The sequence below is a fragment of the Cibotium barometz genome, chromosome 20 (genome assembly GCF_041138505.1).
Source record: "Cibotium barometz isolate CiBa-2024 chromosome 20, ASM4113850v1, whole genome shotgun sequence".
Lineage (NCBI taxonomy): Eukaryota > Viridiplantae > Streptophyta > Polypodiopsida > Cyatheales > Cibotiaceae > Cibotium > Cibotium barometz.
Window position 1 is genome coordinate 2583884 of NC_141065.1, and position 25013 is coordinate 2608896.

The 25013-nt window shown below is 46.3% G+C and overlaps 1 protein-coding gene across 1 annotated transcript in view; it reads left to right on the forward strand.

Annotated features, from left to right (window-relative positions):
* Nucleotides 1–984: 984 nt before the first annotated feature.
* RLP4 (receptor like protein 4) overlaps nt 985–25013 on the forward strand; it is an 80558-nt gene continuing 56529 nt past the window's right edge. The window contains exons 1-5 of the mRNA XM_086814339.1: nt 985–1328; nt 4086–5129; nt 5212–5359; nt 19477–19548; nt 19635–19706. Of these exons, the coding sequence (XP_086670465.1) occupies nt 1250–1328; nt 4086–5129; nt 5212–5359; nt 19477–19548; nt 19635–19706 (1415 nt within the window). The 5' untranslated portion in view covers nt 985–1249. The remainder of the gene's footprint in view (nt 1329–4085; nt 5130–5211; nt 5360–19476; nt 19549–19634; nt 19707–25013) is intronic.

The following is a 25013-nucleotide window of genomic DNA, read 5'->3' on the forward strand; positions in this document are numbered from 1 at the left end:
CATACTTACTTAAGACTAGTAATAGAGGTCGGACCATTTTTAAATTTGGCCGGCCTAGTGTGAAAACTAGTCACTTTTATATAAGTTGACAATAGCAATACACACTTGCAATAGAATACTTATGAGATCTCCTCTTCCTTCTTGTTGCTTGAATGCATGCTATTGAATCTTCCATATTTGATTGATGCTTGCTAGATAGAATTGGTTGTAGTTTTCTCCTTACATTCGCTTCCTCTTCATCCTCTACCTTTTGTGAGGGAGAAGGACCATCTCTTTTTACCTCCATCTAGGCATAGAAAGCTCTACCTTCAACCCATCAACAACAAGGAGCATTCCAATGTAACAACGGAGTGAGGATGTGATGGATGAGCTAGTGCACCCACATATGGAAGTTGTATTTGCGGCTCTACTAATGACACATGCTTTGGCAAGGCTAAGGCAAACTCTTGACTTGAACACTTATCATTTTGCCTTGCACTCGATTACATGTCTCAACACTAAAATATATCGAGTTTATATAAGTTCTAGTCGGTGTTAGTTTGTGGTTAGAATTAATGAGCATGCTTAAAAAAGAAGGGCAATTTTTTAAGTTGCTCATACTCCTAGTAATAAGTAGCAAGAGTAAAATCATGAAGATTGAAAGTTAAATATGTATTAGGTTAAGCAGTAAGATACATGCAAAACCAAGTGAGAAAATAAGGAGGTCTCTTCACATGAAATGAAGATCTTAAATAAATGCCACTTTATAAGGGGTCGAGTGATCAAAGTAGGAGAAATGTGATGAAAGTAGGAGAAATGTGTTTTCTTTATTTGCACGATAGAGACTTCTTATAAATGCAACTACATAGAGGTCCATTAACTTTAACAGTTGTTGGAAGAAAGCAAAAGACAAAGATGTGACAAAAAGGGAATTCAAAGTGAAATGAGAAGGGCAAAATTTTCAAAAGGGTTAATTACATTGCTTACGTGTGTTCAAAGCTGTATATACTGGTAATATATAATATTTATTTCATTCATGAGTTTGCTAAGCTGGTTATTAGTTGGCTAAGTAAGCTTGCTTATTATTTGTATTTGTGTGTGTGTTCTCGCTCGATTCCTTTGCCGGCCCAACAGAAGAAGCATATGTTTGACGAAACCCATCATCTCTAGCTCATGCAATTGTAATGCTGCTTCACAGATGCAAAGCTCAGTGGCTCCCCCTCACCATTTGGGGAATCTGAATTGAGATCGTGCAGGCATTTGCTTTACAATGGGAGAGGACCTTCTCATCGTGGGTCTCTTATACATTCTTGCTACACACGGACAAGTTTACGCCCAAAACATGGCAGGTTTGCTCACAATCCATCTTCAAATTCAAATGTAAATTTATGCTTTACTTAACCCAAAAAAAATCCGAAGTTTTATTTGCATTGCATGCTTTAGGTATTATGAGTATCAGTTAATGTGATGTACAATCTGTAGTGTAGGGCAAACGTAGATTCTGCAGTGAAGGCCGAGTGGGCTTCACTACCATAGTGTTTAGCTTCTAACATCAAAACATTACAATAAACATACTAGTTGAAAACCTTAAAGCAAGGAAGGTTCTAAAGTATGTCAGATCTACTTTCTATTGATTGTTTTGCTCGTTGACTTATGGTGATTTATTGTTAAAGCCCATCACATGGTACAAGCAACGCTAGGGGGTGGGGTGGGGTGGCCAACTCCATGGGAGGACCACTTTGGCAAACTCCAGATTTGTGTCCACATTGGAGCTGGGGTGAGTAGGGCCCACCTCTATCCCTGTCTGCAATGCCAAAGCCTTTAAAACCATGCAGTTTTCCTCACTTCTGCATGCATACTAGTAGAGGCAATCCATGCATGCCAAGCGGTCGAGGACCTGAGGGCAGGTGGGTTGGAGCCTCACAGTATGCTCAGCAAGGAGATTGGTTTGCTAAAATTTTAAGTTGGGGACCACACCTTGTCTTCTGGTAGTGCTTACTTTGAGGCAGTGAAGGCAAAGTTCTCCTGTAATCCATACTTTGCAGGGTTGTGGCAGAAGTGAGTTCAGACATGGAGATAGAGGATGCCATAGAGAATGAATGGTTGTACAAGGACTGTATGCCTGTGGTCAAAGATGGGGACTTCAGGCATGTGCTTTTTTAGGAGCATCTGGGATGCCATCATGAGGCCTTACTTTGGAGAAGTTGGTGCTAATTTTCTTTTGGCCTCACATGAAGCAACATGTGCATTAATAATAAAAGACCTTTCCAGGTCTTCCTTGTTTCTTTTCAAGTGAAGAGTGGTTGATAAATAGAGCGTATTGCATCCACTTGGGTTGTTGATCCCATTACCTTCTCGGAGCTCTCTAATAACCTGCTTTGGATACTTGGTTTGGCTTTATAAGCTCCCAGTCTGCGAGATGCTGTAAGTCTGAGAGATGTCTCAATTGGGAGGGATCCCTTGAGAGTGTTGACTGGGTGACACTAATTGTCAGTGTCATATGTCATGTATCTGGAATTGGGTGGTCCTCGTGACTATTGTGTTTTCAGTTAAGTTTGTCTGGATGCTTACAAATCTCATAAAGAAGAGAGCCACACATCATTGGCCCTAATGATGGAAGAGACCAGACCCCTTTTTGAAGAGAGGGATATTGTCGTCGCGCCTCATAGTATGGTGGGCAGCAGAGTATAGTGCTATATTTTTCTCTACCTCCTATGCATTCCTGCATAATAGGAGTGCTCTGTTCTTCCTTGTTAATGTGCTCTTCTCATTAATAGAGCGTATTGCATCCACTTGGGTTGTTGATCCCATGACCTTCTCGGAGCTCTCTAATAACCTACTTTAGATACTTGGTTTGGCTTTATAAGCTCCCAGTCTGCGAGATGCTGTAAGTCTGAGAGATGTCTCAATTGGGAGGGATCCCTTGAGAGTGTTGACTGGGTGACACTATTTGTCAGTGTCATATGTCATGTATCTGGAATTGGGTGGTCCTCGTGACTATTGTGTTTTCAGTTAAGTTTGTCTGGATGCTTACAAATCTCATAACAAAAAGAGAGCCACACATCATTGGCCCTAATGATGGAAGAGACCAGACCCCTTTTTGAAGAGAGGGATATTGTCGTCGCGCCTCATAGTATGGTGGGCAGCAGAGTATAGTGCTATCTTTTTCTCTACCTCCTATGCATTCCTGCATAATAGGAGTGCTCTGTTCTTCCTTGTTAATGTGCTCTTCTCATTAATAGAGCGTATTGCATCCACTTGGGTTGTTGATCCCATGACCTTCTCGGAGCTCTCTAATAACCTACTTTAGATACTTGGTTTGGCTTTATAAGCTCCCAGTCTGCGAGATGCTGTAAGTCTGAGAGATGTCTCAATTGGGAGGGATCCCTTGAGAGTGTTGACTGGGTGACACTATTTGTCAGTGTCATATGTCATGTATCTGGAATTGGGTGGTCCTCGTGACTATTGTGTTTTCAGTTAAGTTTGTCTGGATGCTTACAAATCTCATAAAGAAGAGAGCCACACATCATTGGCCCTAATGATGGAAGAGACCAGACCCCTTTTTGAAGAGAGGGATATTGTCGTCGCGCCTCATAGTATGGTGGGCAGCAGAGTATAGTGCTATCTTTTTCTCTACCTCCTATGCATTCCTGCATAATAGGAGTGCTCTATTCTTCCTTGTTAATGTACCTTCTAGACCTGCCTCTACATGTAATCTGTGTGACCACAGATATCCTCTGACATGCTAGGGGGCACAGTTACATGGAAAACTTCTAGGAATCTTATGCTTGCCGATTGCATGTTGATACTGTTGGTTTTTTTTTTTGTCTTTTGCAAAAATGAGTCTTTTGTTAGTTTAGCTAAAGTTCAAGCATGGGATGCCTAAATGTTTTATGAGCTCTGGATATAATTATTCACTGCAAGTTTAAACATCATAGCAAGCTTAAATCTATGCCCTTAGCACGTGATCTTTGGAACACTTTACAATAGATGCATGATGGGATTCCCAATGTATACCATGTACAATGCATGATGGAATTTCGCAATGTATGTTAAAAGGCCACAACCAAACAAACTGGTTATGATGGGCAATTCTCAAGTTGCAGATCCTCCGTTTACCATCCGTATCAGCTGTGGATCTTCTCAGAGCATAATACCACCTGGTACAAATGTCATGTGGTCAAAAGATGAATTTTACTCTGGGGGGAGTGCAGCAAATGCATCAGTTCGCAGTGGATATGCCCCTGCTGACCTAAACAACCTTAGGTACTTCCAGATGTCTGATGGACCCGAAAATTGCTACAACCTGACTGTGCCAAATGGACACTATGTGATCAGGCTTTTCTTTGCCTTTGGCCAAGCTGATAATTCAAACAAAGAGCCACTTTATGATATTTCTCTTGAAGGAACACTTGTGCATTCCCTGAAGCAAGGCTGGAGCTACACTCCTGATCTCTCCTATGCAGAATTCAGAGCCTTCATAACCGATGAGGCAGCTACTATATGTTTTCACAGCACAGGTCATGGCAATCCTTCAGTGCTATCCATAGAATCCCTTCAAATTTTAGATGATGCATATGATATCAAACAGAACTATACTATCCTCAAGACTGTACGACGAATTAGCTGTGGCTCAAAAGAGTCAAAATATGGGGTAGATTATAGTGCCAACATATGGGGTGGCGATCGTTATTGGGCCACAGATAAAGACTTGGACACGGGGTTGAGCATGTCAGTAAGTACAACAAACAGCATACAAGGTGCATCTGAAGCACCAAATCTAGTTCCTGAAGCAGTCTACCAGTCAGCATCAAAAACCTCACCAGGCTCTGGCTTATCCTATATTCTTGAGGTTGAACCGAATCAAAACTATTCAATATGGTTTTACTTTGCTGAGATTGATCCAGAAATTACAGAGAAAGAGCAGAGGGTCTTTGACATCTCTGTCAATGGGAATCCCATCTTTAGTGAGTTCGACATCATAGGCAGGGCTGGAAAGCCCTACACTGGAGTTGTACTCAACGCGTTCCTACCAATTGATGGAAGGTTCCTGACTCTTACGTTCAGTCCACTTCAAGGTGGCATCCTTGTCAATGGTTTTGAGATCTTCGAGGTCATACGGACAGAGTACAAAACAACAGATCAAGAAGGTGCTTGTCTTTGCATCTGTTTCATTCATGTGTTTGTGGAAATTTTTAATGCTGGCTAATATTTGTGTATTGGTATATGCAGTCTGGGCTTTGCAGTCAATGAAGAAATCTGCCGGTTTGCCCATGAGGTTAGGGTGGAATGGTGATCCATGTGTTCCTCAAGAACACCCTTGGAATGGAGTGGATTGCCAATTTGATTATGACAGAAGAAGCTGGTCTATTGATGGATTGTAAGTATTGTTCCTGATTGTAACTGTTGAATTCCAGTCATAATTAAAAAGGATCGTCCGTGTTCTTTGAGCAGAGTTTCAAGGTATATATGGAACAGCTTCTCTAGTCACAGATTGACTGTGGGGGCTTCTAATTATGGCAGTGTGTGAGTCTTAAAGCTCCTGTAATTACAAGTCGCCTGCAGAGGCTTAAAGCTATGTGGAGTCTACCGTCCCTCTCTACTTCTATTGAGCTTCCTTGCAGGCAATGCTTTTTTGGCATCTGTACCTACTCCACAGCGTTAACAAAGCCTCTTCATACAGGATCTTGTGATCCTTATTTGTTGTTGATGCTGTGCACCCTTCCTCCGTTCAATTTGCATCTGGCCTCTGTGAGGGCGCAAAAGGACGAAATGACCAGATGTGCGAGAGATCAGAACAAATCAACACAGCATGAAATGGATGAATGAATGTATGTATAATGATGAATGTAATCCAGTACAAGAGGCCCTCTGATGTGAGGTGACTCTGAGTAGTAGACCGACGAAGAAGCAAAGACAATGTCGAAGCAAGAGGCTCAGTTGATGATGAAGGCTCGCGTCGGGGACAGTGGTGGCACTCCGAGAAGATGTAGAGATGGAAGGAGATACAGGGTGCTGCTGGATCTGCAGGAGCAGGGCTGGGTGGCTGCCAGAGGACTGCCGTGGCTGCACAGGAGCAAAACGCAGAAGCTGATGATGAGGCTGTAGTGGGCAGCAGAACGCAGGGGTCAAGGGCTGTCGATGGTGACACCCGGGCTGCGTGCAGGAGCAGCAAACAGATGGCTGAAAGCTGCAGGAGACTGCTGATGTAGTGCTGCAGGTATGTCGCGATCAAGGGCAGCGAACAGGGGCAGAACGTTGCTGCAGAAGTGTCAATGATGTAACTGTAGATACAGAGGCAGAAAATGTCGCTGCTGAGCGCTGCTGGACAGCATGGGATGGATGCGAAGATTTACTGGGCTGCTGCTGCTTTGTGCAGAGGGTAGAGCTGCCGGCAACAGTTGTTGATGAAGATGTTGCTTGCCGGGCTGCTGCAGCACACAGGCCCTCTCAGGCCAAAAGGGCACCATGAAAGAAGATGAGTGGTAAGTGGGTGAAGAGGAACATGAAGAAGTATGTGGGGTTTGGTTGTTGCGGGTGTAGATCATGCGCTCTTTGTCTTTTGTAGAGTCTTTTGAGTTTGGGCTATAACACAATGCAAGAGGTTTTCACATGCATGAATGCGCTTTTGGGTTTTCATTCATACATGCGCCCCAAACACAAAAAACAGAACGCGATGCAAAGGGTATGCAAGATGGTAAATGCTACGCAGCGGGTTTTCGCATGAGGAGTGCCCTCATGGGGTTTTCACTTACTCATGTGCCTAACAATGATAATCCAAATGGAGAGGATGGTCCCCCTCTCAAGATGCAGAGGGTGATGGTGGAGGACCGATGCCGATCCGCTTGCGAAGACGCTCGAGGATGGGCCGGTTGACGGACTTTGTAAGAATATCGGCATGGTTGTCCGCCGTAGGAATGTACTGGAGCTTGATAGTACCAAGCTCAACCTGTTTCCTGGTAAAATGAAAATGGACACCAACATGTTTGGTACGGTTAGAAAAAATAGGATTGCCGGCGAGGGCAATCGCACTCTGACTGTCAGAGAAGATGGTAGTGGCTGTGTCCATAGGAACACGCATCTCCTCAAGAAGCTGATGGAGATACATAGCCTCAGTGGTGGCGTCATAGAGGGCCCAGTACTCGGCCTCAGCTGAAGAACTTGCAACAGTGTCCTTGGTAGACGAAGAGAAAGGGCTAGATCCAAGTGAGTACAAACTACCACCATGAGAACGCTAGGAATCGATATCACCAACCCAGTCGGAGTCCATGTAACCACGCAGGGTGATCCCACGATTGAAGTGAAGTCCGAACAGATAGGTACCCCCAGATAGCGAACAAGCCTCATCGTGAACTCCAATGTGGCTCCTTGAGAGCATTGAAATATTGACTTAAAATGGATGTGCAAAATTAAATGTTAGGTCTAGAGTTAGTGAGCCATATGAGTTTCCCAACCACTTGTCAGTAGGCTCGCTCTTCATGTGGCAGTGAGTCCTATTCCTTTGTAAGTATGATGGTTGGATCCAGTGGCCACAGGGATAGCACCATTAGGAAAATAGGAAGTGATTATTGAAGACAATACTTTTGTTGTGACACAAAGATACCATCAGGATGTTGGACCTCCTCCATGCCAAGGAAATATGAGAGAGGACTGAGATCAGTCATCTCAAATGTTTGTCTTAGCTATGCCATGATATCAATCGCTTTGGCTTGATTTGAACTAGAGATGATAAGATCATTGACATACAAGACTAGGTAGCACACCATCCCCTGATTTGTGTGGATATAGATATTGGGATCATAGTGGGATGGTTGAAAACCTTGGCTGTGTAAAAATTTGTTGATGCGATGATACCACGCACGGGGGGCTTGCTGAAGCCCATAAAGAGCTTTATGCAGGCGGAAGACTTTGTCCTCATACCCGGGGAGCGGGAAGCCCGGAGTTTGGTCAACATAGACTTCATTCTCGAGAATGCCATTTAGGAAGGCACTCTTGACATCCATCTGGTAGATTGGCCATTTGTGTTGTGCGGCAAGATTGAGTAAGAGACAGATGGTCGTCGTTCGAGCTGTAGATGCGAAGGTCTCGTCGAAGTCAATGCCTTCTTTTTGGTGAAAGCCTTGCACTACAAGCTGGGCTTTGTACTTGTCCAAGGTACCATCGGCTTTAAATTTGGTGTGAAAAATCTATTTGGTTTCAATGACCTTCTTATGATGAGGGTGATTCACAAGGGACCACGTGCCATTATGGTCAATGCTTTCAAGTTCTTGCTCCATAGCGTGTTTCCAGGCTGGCTATTTGATTGCCTCTTGCCACGATGTTGGCTCATCATGCTCCACATAGTCTGCTGAAAACATAGAGGCAAATGAGGCACAACGAGTGAGCCTGGTGGACCGACGAGGACCATCCAAGGGGGTATCGTGGGGAAGCATGCTTGAATCCCACATGGTCTGTTGGTACCAGGGGGTAAAGGGTCCCTAGGTGGTTGTCGAGAGGAGGAAGGCTCCTCAAGTGGCGGACTAATAATCGATTGATTGGGTTCATGTGGCATAGTTGGAGAATCTTGATTGGGTGGTATGGGCAGTGGAAGGCAAAGTAAGTTCTGCTCATCAAAGACAATGTCTTGACGAATGAAGAGTTTGTTGGAACCTGGATCAAAAACCTTGTAAGCCTTTGATTCAGAAGAGGAGCCCACAAAAATGAGCAACTCACTCCTTGGCTCAAGCTTGCCCCTCCTATCATTTGGAGTGTGGGTGTCCAAAGACACGAAGATGGGAAACAATAGGTTTGTCACCATAAAATGCCTCAAATGGGATCCTGTGAGAGACAAGGACCGTGGGGCAACGGTTTAGAAGGTACACCGTAGTGTTGACTGATTTTGACCAAAGGCGTTGAGGTAGCTCTACTGCAAAGAGTATGGAGCGTGCCATATCCATAACGGTTTGGTTCTTGCGCTCGACCACTCCATTTTGTGAGAGGGAGTTGGTGGAGGTGAGTTGGCGTTGAATGCCCTGCTCTTGCAAGAACTCGGCAAATTGATGGGAGAGAAACTCACCACCATTGTCAAGCAATCCCAATCGAGACGCCCATTTGGTTAGTGACTAACCGAACCCACGTGGTAAAGTATTGGAAGGCATCTGATTAATGCTTCAGGAAATACACCCACATGTACCTCGAATAGTCATTTACAATCAGCATGTAGTAGAGAGACCCATCCAAGGAGGTTGGGGATTACCCACTCAAGTCGAAGTGAATCAACTTGAGGATACCATGAGCACGATGAGTAGCATGATGTGGGAACGGTGTATAATGTTGCTTATTCATTTGACATGGTTGGCAGACATCCTTGGTCAGTTTGAGGCGGGGTATGCCTTCAACCAACTGGTTCCTAAACAACTCATTGAGCATGTCATAGGGCAAGTGACCATAGCGATAGTGCCATAGTCGTTCAGTGTCCGAAGGAGTTCTAGTCACATAGGAATAGACCTTATGAAATTCAGAACCCTCGGAAGATGGCTCAAATAAAAAAGTAGACATCCGGTATAAGCCATCCTTCTCTGCTTGATCTCGGTCAACAACAAGACCGGTAATCTCATCAATCACCTCGACAACTTGCTTGTTGAAGTAAACTCCATGATCGAGTTGGGTCAGCTAGGATACAAAAAGTAAGTTGAGGCCCAAGTAAGGAACAAGATAGACATTGTCCAAGGTTGCTTGGTTGGGGCCTCTGTTTGTGTGAAATAAGACGGTGCCAATAGATTCGATGGGCATCAGTGTGTTGTTGCCACATCGAACTTCACCCTTAGCAGGACGTTGAGAGATGAAAATGTTGGCATTGCGTGCCATATGATGTGTAGCTCCACTGTTAACTATCCAAGTGACCGGATGGTCACAGGGAAGAGTTGGGCGGGCTTCGATGATGGGCATAGATGGATCATCAGGTAACTGACAGATCCGAACGAGAGCAGAAGCTTCCACACGCTGATTGCCTTGTCTAGCCCGTTGTTTATTCTTCCTTTCGGAAGAGTGGCCAGAGTCAACCTTAGATGTGGCTTGAGCAGAAGCTTCCACACGTTGATTGCCTTGTCTAGCCCGTTGTTTATTCTTCCTTTCGAAAGAGTGGCCAGAGTCAAACCTTAGATGTGGCTTGAGCGACATTGGCCGAGGGGTGGGGATGTGGTGTAAGTGATGACCAATTAGACTTTCGGGGTGGCAAAGGATACTGACTAGGGGGGGGGGGGGGGGGGGGGGGGGGGGACCTTGAGCGACCTGACTAGAGGTTCGCCACTGAGAAGATCTAGGCCAATTCGTACCAGTGTCTTGTTGCTGGTTCCTTGGTGGGGGAGTGTGGGGGAGCTTGCAGAGTAGGTGCTAGAGTATTACCCCCTCTCGACCGCCAATGTGGGGCATTGCCACCACCTTGGTTATTTTGGTGATTCGAGTTAGTGGTGTTGGGGTTGGTGCCTCTGTTTTCCATGGCTTTGATGCCACACTCATCATCAACATGTCCAGACATTTGGCAATGAGTGCAATATCTATTCTTTTAAGGAATATTCTGCTAGTAGGGAGTGCGTGTTGAGGCAGAGTTTTTGGAATTTGTGGTGTTGCCTTGATTACCTGGGCTGTTCCCCTTCCCTTGCTGCCCTTTTTGCGTAGAGGTGGTATTGGAAAGGGCCCCCTCTTGGGTAGAGGAGGAAGAAGATGACTTCTTGGGGTGAAATTGGTCATGCAACGGAGCGAAGCGCAGGAGTTGGCACTCACTCATATAGGTTAGGCATAGGTTTTAAACTAATGGTCTGTGTGACAAAAGTAAAGAAACTAGGTGGCAACTTGTTTAGTAATGTGATGACCTGGTCATCCTGAGACTTGGCGGAGCCAGTGGTGGCGTGCTCCATGTTAAGGCGCCGGGGTCCAATATTCAACAACCTTAACTTTCGGGTCGTCCCCCTTTTTAATAGAGAATTTTTGGATTTGATGCTCGAGATCGATGCGACACGTGTGATCACGTGTTGCATCGCTCTCTGCAAGGTGTGCCCATCTGTCAGAGACATAGGGGAACTGTTGGAGTTGTGAATGAAACTCCGGTAGAAGGCCTTGCATGAGCTCCACTATGGCAGTGGCATTCCTAGCTTCCCAATAGCGGATGACTTTAGGAGGTGCTAGTGAGGGGTGGGGTTTCGGTTCAAGTCCCTTCACGAGGTTCCAAGAACCTTAGGAAGTGAAAACCTGTTCCATAAGGTTACCCTAGATAGTGTAATTAGACCCATTGAAACAAGTCTTTTTTGTGAAAGCATTTCTGGACATAGAAACATGAAGGGAAGGAGGTGGTGGGGTCCAGGATGGCTGGTACCCATATCCGGAGTGTAGAGGGTTAGGTGGAACTGTAGAATATCCACTAATACCTGGCACAGGTGTAGGACTTGGCAAGGGTACTCCATAAGAAGGGATATAAGGCTGGGCACTTAGTGCAAGTGGAATACCTGGCTGAGGCACAAATCCTTGGGTAGGCACATAAGTTGGTACTGGTGTAGTGCCTGAGACGGGTTGGTAAACTACGTGATACCCCGGAATGCTGGCTGGCGACACAGTATCGGGAGGCATAGTGTTGAGAGATCCTTGTGTGGGGTAAAACCCATACGTAGGTCCTTGTGGTGGTGCGGCCGGTAATGGTTGCATGCCAACACTAGGAGGAAGAAACATGGGTTGGGTGGGAGGGTTTTGTGCTTGTGGTTGTGTAGTATTCCAAAACACATTAGGGGCAGGAATAGAAGGTGAACCAGAAGAGCAAACAATGTTACCTCCATGTACATCAGTAATCTGGGAGCGTACTCTGCTCGTAGACCCTCCTCTATTCGGGTTCACATTACTCTAGGGATCGAGGGTAGTTGTTGGTACCATATGTTGAACCTGTGCTACAGAAGAAGACACCGAGGTAGTGTTAGGCACATAAGCACTCAAAGGTACATACGAACCTGACGCGTTCTCTGGCTGAGTCGATGACAATGGATCTCCGGACGACCATGGTGGTACTTGTCCTCCCTGAGAGAGAGAACCAAACCGAAGTCCAGGCTGTCGGCTAGGCTGCGTAGTAGGGCTCTCCAGATGAGGCTGGATACCGGGGTCCAGTACTGGCACACTGGCTTTAGGCAAGTATCCCCCTCTGGAAGCGAAGTCTGATAAGCTCGGAGAAGAAGGAAGAGATGCCAAAGGTGTAGAGGGTGAGTAGGTGTAGACATGTTGGTCGTCTCCCAATGTAAGACCTCGAACGGGGCTCTCCAATGAGTGAGAAGTCCCATCCTCCATGTGGTCTAGGAGAATCAACATTTGGTGACAAAGACGGGTCCTCCGGAATCATGGGTAGACGATCCATGCTGTGTGCTCTCGAGGTCTTCAATCCCTTTGCTCACGATAGCTCTGATACCATGTGAGGGCAAAAGGACGAAAGGGCCAGATGTGCAAGAGATCATAACAAATCAGCACAGCATGAAATGGATGAGTGAGTGTATGTATAATGAAGAATGTAATCCAGTACAAGAGGCCCTCTGATGTGAGGTGGCTTGTGAGTAGTAGACCGATGAAGAAGCAAAGACAATGTTGAAGCAAGATGCTTGGTCGATGATGAACGCTCGCGTTGGGGACAGTGGTGGCACTTTGAGAAGATGTAGAGATCGAAGGAGATACAGGGTGCTGCTGGATCTGCAGGAGCAGGGCTGGGTGGCTGCCAGAGGACTGCTGTGGCTGCACAGGAGCAAAATGCAGAAGCTGATGATGAGGCTGTAGTGGGCAGCAGAATGCAGGGTCAAGGGCTGTCTAGGTGACACCCGGGCTGCATGCAGGAGCAGCGAACAGATGGCTGAAAGCTGCAGGAGACTGATCAAGGGCAGCGAACAGGGGCAGAACGCTGCTGCAGAAGTGTCGATGATGTAACTGTAGATACAGAGGCAGAAAACGCTGCTGCTGAGCGCTGCTGAACAGCATGGGATGGATGCGATGATTTACCGGGCTGCTGCTGCTGTGTGCAGAGGGTAGAGCAGCTGGCAACAGTTGTTGATGAAGATGTTACTTGCTGGGCTGCTGCAGCACACAGGGCGTAGAGCGCAGGTGATTGGTTGATATTTGTTTTTATTATGGGATCATTTATCTGAATTATGAAGCGCATCTTTATATATGGGGTTGGGCTGCTGGTCGGCCCAGATAAGGGCTGTTGGCCAGCAGCACAAGACAAAAAATGCCAATTAAAATGCCTTTTTGGGCTGGTTTTCACACAGCCTCTGCCACCAACAAGAAGCTTTCATCTGTGCTAGTCAACATTGATTATCTCGGAAGGAGGGCAGCCAGCAAAACCCTTCAACTGGACAGAGAAGAGGGTGCAGGTACAACAAAGCCTGTGTGTAGCATGCGAAGACTTGGGAGGGCTTGGAGAATTTTAAGCTGGGAAGATAGAGAATATACAGGGCTTTGAATAGCCGATCAGCAAGATAAACTAAGAAGGCTGAAGGAATCCACAGTTAGAGCTGAGCAGAGAGGAAGTTGCTTTGGATTGTGAGCAGAGCAGGAGTGTTTCGTAAGTGCTTCAGTGTTATGGTTGAAGCCCTCACTCGAGTGTTCCCTATGGAGTAGCTGGTGAGAACAGAGGCCAAAACCATTCAACGACTTCCTCTTTAAAATCCAACTTAAAAAAAAAGGACCTCATCCCATGAATTTATTAATGATTGGCCGGATTTCAAGCTTCTATTAGCCCCAAGACAGGATGGAATTGATTTTTCTTGACTAATCTCTGGTCACAAAATCCATCCTATTGGGTATCTCCTATAACCTTTGGAATGACCAACAAGATGTGACCTCTTGATTATATGTGCTATGGTAGAGATTCTTCTGTGCTTTTGAATCGTGTAGTGATGAGCTCCACTTAAGGGGTTTTACTCGTGCAGTGGCTTACAAGATCATTCCCATACATTGTACACTGAACAAAAATCCTCAAACATTGCAATATGAATAAAATAAACAACTTGGGGCTTTCCACAACCTTATTTAAACTTTTTTGCGTGTGTGGGCTCCTTCCCCTTAGCTGTGCTCGTCGGCTGCTCTGCGTGGTTGCCTGGGCTCTGTCGTAGCCTGCTTTCTGGTGGGTCTTGGTCATCTCTGGTTGCCCTGGTGCCAAGTGCACTGGGCTCTCCCTGTCTCTTCCTGAGCACTAAGTGCCGTTTTTTGGCTTCTGTTCGTGCTGGTTGGCCGTCTTGGGTACTGGTCGGCTTATGGGCCGCCTCTTTGGCCCTCACATCTTTAGTTGGCACCGCCACTTGGGTGCCTTAGTTGGTGTTGTTCCTTCCATTCTGCATTCATTGAGCCCAAATTTTTGATTAAAAAAAGGGCCCACTGTTTTTGCAGGACAGATCATCCGCTGTCCACCTTGAGCAAGCGCTGTACCAGTTGTTTCTGGGACGGGACTGTAAGGAGGCCTGGAGGCTCTTCTAGGATCGTCGCCCACCGACCCCGATCACCTCACCCGACATATGGCATGCATACGCCACCTCCCTTTACCATGTCCCCGGACAACCACGCCCCCCCCCCCACTCCTCCCACTTGAGCATGGTGAGAGATGCTATTGACAGAATGCAGAATGGGAGAGCACAGGATCATGATGGGCTGATTTTCCGAGCACTTCTCACATGTGAGGGATGTGTTGGCTCCACTTCTGATTCATATGTTTAACAGGGCCCTATGCGAGGGTTTCCTCGCTAGTGGGTCTGCTAATATCATTGTGCCCATTCTGAAAGTAGGTGACCCCATGGATCCCGGCAGCTACATGACTATTATGATTGGTCACACATTGGCCAAGATTTATGGATCAATCTTGGAGCACGAGCTCAGCAGATGGGCGGAGGAGTAGAGACTCAGAGCACCAGGGCAGGCAGGTTTCCGGAGAGGGCACTCCACACTGGACCACATCTTCACATTACGGGGTATCATTGAGGAGGGGAGAGCACATGGGCACTGGATATACTGCTGCTTTGTGGATTTCTGCAAGGCTTTTGACACAGTCCCACGGGCTAGATTGATGAGGAGATTGCAGGGGATCCTCACACTCTATGAGTATGCCATTGGCAGAGTGCAGGCCCCAGGGGGGGAATCAGAGGACATACATAGCACTATGAGGGTGAAACAGGGCTATCCCTTATCTCCCACTCTATTTGGGCTCTACATTGAGTAGGTGTTTGACTACATAGACAGACACAGAGGTCTAGGAGCACTTTTGGCAGGAGTTTTGATACCCATTCTATTGTATGTAGATGACATTGTCCTCATTTCTGACTCACCAGAGGGGCTGCAGAGACATTTGGATGCATTACAAGCCTTTTGCGAGGATCGGGACCTCACTGTAAACCTTGGGAAGACCAAGGTCATGATCTTTAACACCTCCTCGTAGTGGATACGCAGATCTGCACAATAGTTTACATATAGTGGGGAGTCAGTGGAGCATGTGACCTCTTATGTATACCTTGGGATCACTTTTATTGGACTGTGTTTCTCTATGCGGATGGCATGTGAAACCAGATTGATGCACCGCTATGTAGCCTTGGGCTCACTTGAGAGGCAATGCTCATAGATACAGTTTCAAGAGCCGAGGACAAAGCTTTGGCGATTTGACACACTAGTCACACCCGCACTACTATATGGAGCTTCTATTTGGGGGTCCTAGTTTATACCACAGGAGGAGACGGAGGAAGGAGCCAACTGAGATAGAGATTAAGGATGTATATGAGGGTGGAAGCCGATGTAGAGGCTGCTAGTGATGATGATCTCACACATGATTAGACGTAAGCCATCTGTAGTGCACGAGATTGTAAAGGCGGAGATAGGGGCTTCACCGATTGTGACAGAGGCTATTTGCCAGAGAGTGACATATTGGTACAGATTATGGGAGCTCCCACCAGATAGATACCTTAGCTCGCCCTAGAGTCCTCCAGACAGTTGGCACTAGACGGAGACACGCAGTGTTGGTATGCCCGGGTGAGCACTTGGTCTGGTATGCATGGCATGCAGATGGAGGCACTCCCTCCGTTCTAGTATAGCATAGAGGCGCCCTCCTTTGCTCTCAGCTGCACAAAGGTGAAAAGGGTCATCAAGAAGGACAGTGCGAGACTGGATATTGAGAGGACTTGGCACCCACCCGTCCAGCCCCTTGGGACGAAGATGGCCTTTAACAGGGACCATTTTCTAAATTTCTTCGCTTGACAGAGGACAACTTCATCACATGCCCGAACTACATGGACACACATCTGTCATTTGGGGTGCAATGTGCGATTGGACAGATCCGCACTTCATCCCATCAGTTGAGAGCAGAGACAGCCAGATATGGGCCGAGGGCGGCTGCACTAGAGGACGTGATATGTCCGCTTTATCACACAGAGGCTGAGACAGAGGCCCACTATGTATGGAGATGCCCAGTATACTATGAAATTAGGGGGAGGTTCCACTGCCTCTTCCCAGATGGATTTGGTCTAGGATCATGGATTTCCAAGACTAGAGATGCTTGGGACTTTCTCTCCTGGAGCTTCGCAGACACAGGGAGTTCCTTTTGTGGCCTAGACCAGCGGTACTCGTTAGAGGACCATTACAGAGAGCTCTCACCGACTTCTTCTAGACCAGAGTGACGAGGGCAGGTTCACCCACTATACCCGACCTTCAGGCTGATGCAGGAGCTTGGCCAAGAGGAGTGACACTAGATAGAGCCATTGAGCTATGCAGAGCCTGGCGCCCTCGACCTCGTGGTCCCTGCCCATGCCCACGTCACTATAGGAGGATCAAAGCCATCATCTCCCACCACCCAAGACTTTCTCCCGCTGGCCCAGCTTTACTACGGGTGCCATGTTGCAGCGTCCTATGCGGGATATTTTAGGGTCATATGAGAGCTGGAAACTTTTTGTTTTGGGATCAGATCTGACATTTCAGGTCTTATTACTTTCTTTGATGTTTATTTCTAGTACCCATGATGATGTATTTCATGGACATGATGTAACCTTTTGGTCTCATAGGTCATGTTGGCCTTTTGTAGACGTTAATACAACTTTCTTTCTTTCTCAAAATAAATTGACCACCTCTCTCTCAAAATCAATTGATGGCCTCTCTCTCTCTCTCTCTCTCTCTCATAGACCGACCCTTCAGGTCTTTCGTAGATGTTAATAACATCTTTCTTTCTTTTGGGATGGAGTATTGAAAAATGCTGAGAGATAAGGTCAGCCCATACAAGCTCTTGCCCAGAGATCCATCATTGATTTCTTCACGCCACAAGCATCCACAACAGCCACCGATGCCAACATCGCCGCATTGAGATCAGCTCATACCAGCCATACACAAGGGCCACATTCGTGTCCGAGAAGAGTCCTTAGTGGGCAGGCCTACTCCATCCTACGTGCTTGGCGCCCTCTACCTAGAGCACTGAGGACCATCACAACAGAGACATATCCATGAGATTCTCCACTGTATACCATGGTATCATTGTACTATTCATGGTCTCATAGGCTAGACGTTAATAGATCTTTTTCTTTCTTTCTCTCAAGAACAAACTAGTAAGGACACTCTCTCTCAAGCCAAATGAACTACTGTATTTATAGTTGAGTCAAAACACAAAAGACTTTGATCTAGTTGTAGAGAACCAAACTGACAGCATAACGACCTAGCTGTAAATCCAATAGCCAATAATTGGGCACAAGCCCTTGGTCTATTGAGTTCTCTTTGCATCTCTCTTGCTCCATTGTTTCTCTTTTCTTAGAGCACACATCTTTTCCTTTGGCAAATAGCTCACAGGAGCTTGGCAGTGGGCACCTGGTTGGCAGTTGGAGGTCAGCTAGCTCTTTGTTCTAGATGTCGACACCCGTTGGAGTCACGGCGGCATTGCCTTTGGAATTGTCTCAAGATGCAACAGGTTTGGTTGGCCCGCACCATCACCTAGGGGGCAGTAGCCTGGGCCTTGGAGACAGCACCGGCCCTAGCATATGAGGAGATGGGACATGTCTTCGCCCATCTCCTCTCTCACCACAGTATCTCGACCTCCCTACTTTCAGCAACCGCAGTAGGGAGGAGACCCACAGGCCCTTGTCAGAGGTGGGAGATCATGAGCAGTATAGCAACATGGCACATTTGCCGTGCTCGCTGCAGCGAGGCCATAGAAGGCACTACCATGCTGCCCACATAGTCCATTCAAAGCATATGGACGGACATTGTACACACCCTCCGTGGCTAGTGGGAGAAGCTTTGAGTGCGGCTCTGAGCATATGCAGAACTGCCAAGATGCTTTTCTGTGAATTTGGAGCAGCAGTCCATTCCTCATGGTCAGAGACAGGGAGGTTACTTGGCTTTACAGGCCACCTGTTTGGCTGTTCTTTCTCCCCCCCATTGTATGTGATAGTCCTCCTCCGAGAGCAGCCAGCCAGCGAGGAAGAGCCCCTCTCTGTCCCCTACTGTTTTTCTTGTCTCCCTTGATTGAGACTGGGTTACGTACTTAGCCGTTTCGGCTGTATTTTTGGTAACTAATGGAAGGATCTTTTCTTGTTTTTTTTTAAAAATAAAATAAAATAAAAGAACACTCTTTTGGCAGATATTTTCTTGTTTGGATAGAGTGGAACATGCCCCTCAAGTGCCTTGCTTCCTTGGCTGTCTTTATTATCCATCATCATTGGATCCTTTGTCCTCAGAAGTATCCTGTGCTTCTTCCTCGTCAGTGTCCTCTGGTACTACCATCTTTTTCAGCAACCTCCTGATCATGGCATTTGTTGGGATTGACTCAGTGAGGTTTCGGGCTACTTTGTTCAAGCTCACTCTGGCATTCTGTCGCTACATGAGGAGTTTCATCTTTTGCTGCTACATGCGCTGACTTTTAGTCTATTCATGGAACTTTTGTACTACTGTTTGGTCTCAAAGACCCTTTGAGTTTCTTGTAGGTATTGTTTTTTTTTTCTTCTTTCTTGCCACCCTCAGATATCACTGTGCACAAAGCTGCCATGAGTCCTCATCTACCAATGCTGGCACATAGATTTGGCGGGTCTCATCACCGGAATAATAGCTGGAGTATTGCCCACAGCTGTGTGGTGCATGAGTTGCTTGGTTGTTGCCTCTAATTGAAGGACTTCTTTTGGAAGGCCTGATTGTGTCCATACTAAAAAAGTATTGCCCACAGCTGTGTGGTGCATGAGTTGCTTGGTTGTTGCGTTCAATCGAAGGACTTCTTTTGGAGGGCTTGATTATGGCCAGACCAAAAAAGTAGTCCAAGAATTTGGTCCTTGACCAGGCTTAGGGGCGATCTCTATGCGTTATTTTGTAGTCTGATGTTACTAAATCTTTTAGAGCATGGTGCTATGGAATGGTCAAAAGTGATTGTGAATGATGATATGAGACCCATGTTCTAAAGACCATGATTGATGGTGCTGTCATGGTGGCTTAGATTTTATGTTCAACTACTTTTGAATTTTAGCTGTCACATGTGATCTTTCGGTGCAGAGATCTTGACAACCAAGGTATAAAGGGCTTTCTAACCAATGACATATCTCTCCTGCGAAGACTTCAGAGTCTGTAAGTCCTTTCACTTTGTTGAAAATTTGCTTGCAAAGAAAAAAGTATACAGCTTTATTTGGTTCTGATGATGACACATGTTACAGGAACCTGAGTGGAAATAGCATCTACGGGGGGATACCGCCGAGCATTGGGGATTTGTCTGACCTTGCTGTCTTGTAAGTTTACACGTCAAACTAGATAAAAAGCTGGTTTCCTTTTCAAGATGCTATAATAGCTTTTACAGAAAGTAAAAAAGGTCAAGCCCAAGACACGACCTTTGAAAAAAGCATCCATTTACAATACGCACACGGTAAACTTAAAATTTACACAATACTGAAAACTAATCATTACATGTTACTTTTGGAATCTAGGTCAAATTTCTGGTCAGGAGAAACAGTTGTTCTCTTTATTTGGTATGCAGAATGCATACACTCGAGGTTGCCTAATGGTCTGTTGAAACAAACATGTTTCTACGTTATGACAGTGCTTGAACAGACCACACAAAGAAAGGACATCTGCTTATGATAAAGTAACAAGGGGACTTTGCACGCAATCATTAATCTAATAAACTCTTCCAGAATGGGGAGGGCCTGAGTTCAAATCCCCATTCGTCCCCAATTGGCATCCGGGCTGCTTTGCAGCCTCTGGTGGAGTTTGTACTACAGAAGGATCTACTCAAGGAAACTAAAAAATAGCCATCCTTCTAATAGAAATGTTTTGTCTGATTGAATCCTCATAATAGCCAACCAAGCCTAACATCAGGGGTACGAAAATGAGGAGAGGTCTTAAAGCTGATACATTGCCAATCTGAAAACAAGGGTAAATTGAAGGATGGAAAGCACAAGGTTTTCTCTTTCCAAGTTTAGGATTGCTAGCCTGTCTCTGCTTTGTGCCTCAAGCTGCTCGGCAATGTGAATTATACAAGCATAAACTTTGTATGGCATGAACCTTCTTTCATGTTTTTAGAATTATAAGATAATGTAGCATCTTGACATATGATATGCCATAAAGGCTGGTTAACTCTGCCCTCCTTAGCCAGCAGGAGAGGACATCAGGGTGGTGGTGCCAGCAATGATGCAAGTGTTGTGATTACTTGACTGCAAGTTAGTGTCGCGTCTTCTAAGACCGATTCATCTGGAAGGCCCACACTGGCGACTTTTTTGATATACCCAACCATAGTAACTGGAAATGGTTAGCCAAAAAAAGCGGAGTCACTGTTTCTCTCAAGTCACCATTTCAGTTTTGGTTTCCTAATCTCCTCTCAAGATTTCCCTCACAAAGTTTTCCTTTTATGTTTTGATTTTTCCCAAATTTCCTCGCCGTCTCTTCCAAATTATGACCCACCCCACATTTCTCCTCTATTTTTCTCAACATTTTTTCTCATTTCTATTTTATTTTACAATCTTATCTTTCATGTATGCTATACATTTTTTCTTGAAAATATATCGTCATGTAAAACTACATAAGCCATAACCTTAGACATTGAAATTCAGGGGACGATTTGTTATGAGCATTTATCTCCAAATTGTCTAATCCTGACCAAAGGAAGTTCCAAATAAGCCGACGAAGCTGACCAATCCATCCCTTATGAAAAACCCAGCATGACATGACAAACCAAGCAGACGCCAGTAGCACTTGGTTAGCTACCAAGGCTTTAGTGGCCAAATCAAGCTTCCTACTACTCAAGTGTTGGAGTTTGCTTTTAATGCTCATGAACATAGGAGCAAACTGTTGTGTAGGCGAGATGTCAATGCCAACTTGACAACCAAGGTATCTTGCAGTGCACCCCTATCTGTCTGCGGAGAGTCACTAATCCAAAACCTCGCTGATTTGTGCCAATTGATGGTGGCGCCTGCTGCCAAACAAAACATCTCCAAGGCAATGCGGAAAGCACAGAGGCATGCCTATGAGGCCTCCAAAAACATAGCGGTATCATCTTCTAACTTTGAGTCCAATAACTCTGCCTCTGTGTGAAGATGCAGCGTGAGGCCTGAAACCCCTAGGTTAACTCTAAAAAACCTATCAACTATCAACTACTTGTGAGTTGATATTGTGCTAATTCTTTCTATCTTTAGCGGTGCATTTGCCCTATCAACTACTTATTTGCTATACTAATTCTTTCTATTTGCTACTTCCCTTAGTGCTAGACTTCATTATGGCTGAGTCTACCCCGCATCACCGGAGGTTTGACAAAAACTCAATACGAAGGGCTTTGTGTGAATATATACTCTTATGTGTGTGTGTGTGTGTGTGTGTGTGGAGTGCGTGTGTGAGAGCATATCTTGATACAGAGTTCTACACCCACTATTGGGCACTGATGATGTTAGTGGGGATGTCGTAGTATCTAGTCCATACTATGCATAATGGAGTTGATAGTTATATAGTCTTGTGGGTTGACTACCATGAGTATATAACATGCACGTTCCTAAAAGGTGAATTTGGGCATGTTCTTGGATTCATCTAGGTATATAACTCTAAAAAACCTGCTTATAGCCTCTACTACTATAAGGTAAAGTAGTGGAGCTAAGGGGCATCCTTGCCTGAGATTTGAAAGCAGCCCAACGCCCCCCTCCCCCCTGGCGGCCAAAACCGTGCTATGGGCCTCCCTATACATGCAAGAGACCCAGCGAAGAGGAGGAAGGTGTAGGGGAAAGCAAGAAGGGGAGGAGAGGGCAGTGAAGAGGTCGGGGGCAGAAGAGGAGGCCGGGCAGCTAAATAGGGCAACAAGACAAGTGGGAGAAAGAAGGGTGGGTGAGGGAGCAAGGGCGGAGTTGGAAAGAAAGGGGGAGAAGATGGCTGGGCGGAGGTGGAAGGCAAGCGCGGGGGGGGGGGGGGGTGGGGGGCAGCATGAGGGCAGGAGGAAAATGAGCAGGTTGGAGGGCGAAATGGGAGGGGGCTAGCAGGCAGGAAGAAGGCTGAGGAAAAGAAGGTGGTTAGAGAAAGGAGATGGGGGAAGGGCGCTTGAAACCGGCCTCTGGTAGAAACCAAAGTGCGGTAGACTAGCAGTCACCCAAGCTTGTTGTAATCCAGCAAATAAAACAAATATATAGGTGCTAGAGTGCTCCTACACGAAAAGAAGAACGACACCTGTTGGCCCCAAAGCTTGGCGCCCCTTTCGGTATTTCTTTATTCAAATTCAATAGAAGAGTTTAAATGAGTACATCATGGCTATTCATGGTTTGTATGTTTGCATGTCCAATCTGCCAATCCTCTGGACCTCTTAGCATAGAGGTTACACACAGCCTTGTACCCCAAAAACACCACATTGTTATCTCCTCTAATCAGCCAAGACTGTACATCCATGAGGCCTTGAATGCACATCTAACTGACCTATGCACATAGCCACAAACTCAGCCATGAAACAGTCCATAAACTCTTCCAAATCAGTCCAAAAACTTGCCCTGTTTCCACCCTCCAAACTGCCAAACCCTTCCTCTCACAAAGGGCCAGAGAAACAACTCCGAAACAGTCACGAGCCGGTGAAAACAGAGACTCAGTTAGACACTTCCTGCAGTCCCACCTGCTTGCAAAGAGAGAGAGAAACTTACAGTCCTTGTGTCGCTTTCCCCTAGAGAAAGAAAGAGAGAAAAAGCAATTCAGTCCTTGCGCTTGCAGCCAACCAGTAGCCAAAAAGCAAAGGGAATTCTGTCCAGTCCACGCTTCTCTGCAATCCAGCCGACTTCAGCCAACGAGAGAGAAAGATAGCTCCCACGCGCAGCCAACTGTGTGCCCAAAGAGAGAGAACAGCTAGTCGCCTGTCTGCTGCCCCGCCTTTCACAAAAGCGTGAGAGAAAAATACCGTATGCTGCAGCCCTGTGCGGCCAGCCGAACAGCTCCCCTCTTTTCCACGAAAAAGCTAGCCCCTCGGTGCGCCCACGTATGCTGCAGTCCCTGGCTGCAGCCTGACTCCTTGCAAAGAGAGAGAGAGAGAGAGAGAGAGAGAGAGAGAGAGAGAGAGAGAGAGATTCAGTCTGTGCTTCCTGTAGCCCCACTTCTCTGTCCAGCCCACCTGCTTGTTGCACCAAGGAGTACGCCTGTGTGTGCTGGCAGCCCGCCAACCTCTCCCCAAAAGCGAGCGAGCGAGAGAGAGAGAGAGAGAGAGAGAGAGAGAGAGAGAGAGAGAGAGAACGGGCTGGCCCGACTCCCTCTCCAAAAGAAGCAGAGGCCCCAAAATAGCCTAGGGACCACGATCCCTCCAAAAAGGGGGTGTTCTTTTATTTTTTTTAAAGGTTTTAAACCTTTGTTCCCTATTGTCCCCTCCACACATGGGGTTATTTAAATACCTTGTCCCTTCCACACATGCGGTTATTTAAATAAAACATTTGCCCCAAGTATGAACCTTAAAAATATATCTTGCTCACCAACCACCATGCTCACACTTATGCTGCACAAATTCACAGGGTCATGACAGCGCACACAAAAGGGGGCGCAAATCAGCAGTACGGGGAGCTCGCGTTGTTCTTCCACTCTCTTTTGATCCCGTGCCTCTTTTGAGTGGGTGCAGGAGGCAGGATCCGAGTTCACTTAGAGAGCACTGGCGCCCATGAGTGGACAGCCATTACTGCCCCACCAAGTTGCCTTCAAAATCCTCTCGAGCTGAGGAGATGCCCTCCAGGGCCTGCAGCCTCTTCACCTAGCCATGAGGATAGCCTCGTGGAACAGCCACAAATTGGATGGTGCCTAGTGTGTGAGGAGCTCCAGCAAGCTCTAGTAGGGCGAGATCTTGATGTCATGCTGCTATAGGAGCATCATCTGACAGCAGACAAGACTAGTGTGTGGCACGATTCTCCCTAGCCATAGTCGTACCTTTTAGTCCCCAGCCTTTGGGACCTAGTGAAGGCTGGTCTTCAATGAGGTCATGCAAACAAGTTCTCTCCTTGAGAGGCTAGATGAGGGCCTCATCGACGTCATCCTCAAACAGAGTGGGGATCAGACAGAGATTTGCCAGTGGCGCCCCATCACACTTCTGGGCAGAGTGAAACCGGCCTCTAGTAGAAACCAAAGTGCGGTAGACTAGCAGTCACCCTTCCACTTGTAGTCCAAATAAATAACAAAATAAATTGGAGCTAGAATGCCCCAAAACTGAAATGAGATCGACACCTGTTGGCCCCAAAGCTTGGCGCCCCTTCCGGTATTTCTTTATTCAAATTCAAAGAGATGTAAAACTGAGTACAACAAAGCCAGCTAGGAGAATACACGTGTATGTCCAATCTGGCAGCCCACAAGACCTCTTAGCACAGAGGATTCACACACAGATCTGTGTCCCACAAAAGCAACACTGTGTGCTTCCCTCTGATCAACCAAGACAATTCAGCAGGGCAGCCTTGAGCACACATCTGGCATATCTCATGTACATGGTTCCACAACTCAGTTCACATATACATCCACTGTCCAATCTCTGTTTCCACCCTTTCAATCTGCCATACCCCTCCTCTCACAAGGGGCCAGATAACACAACTCTGCAGCAGACATAAGCCAATGGA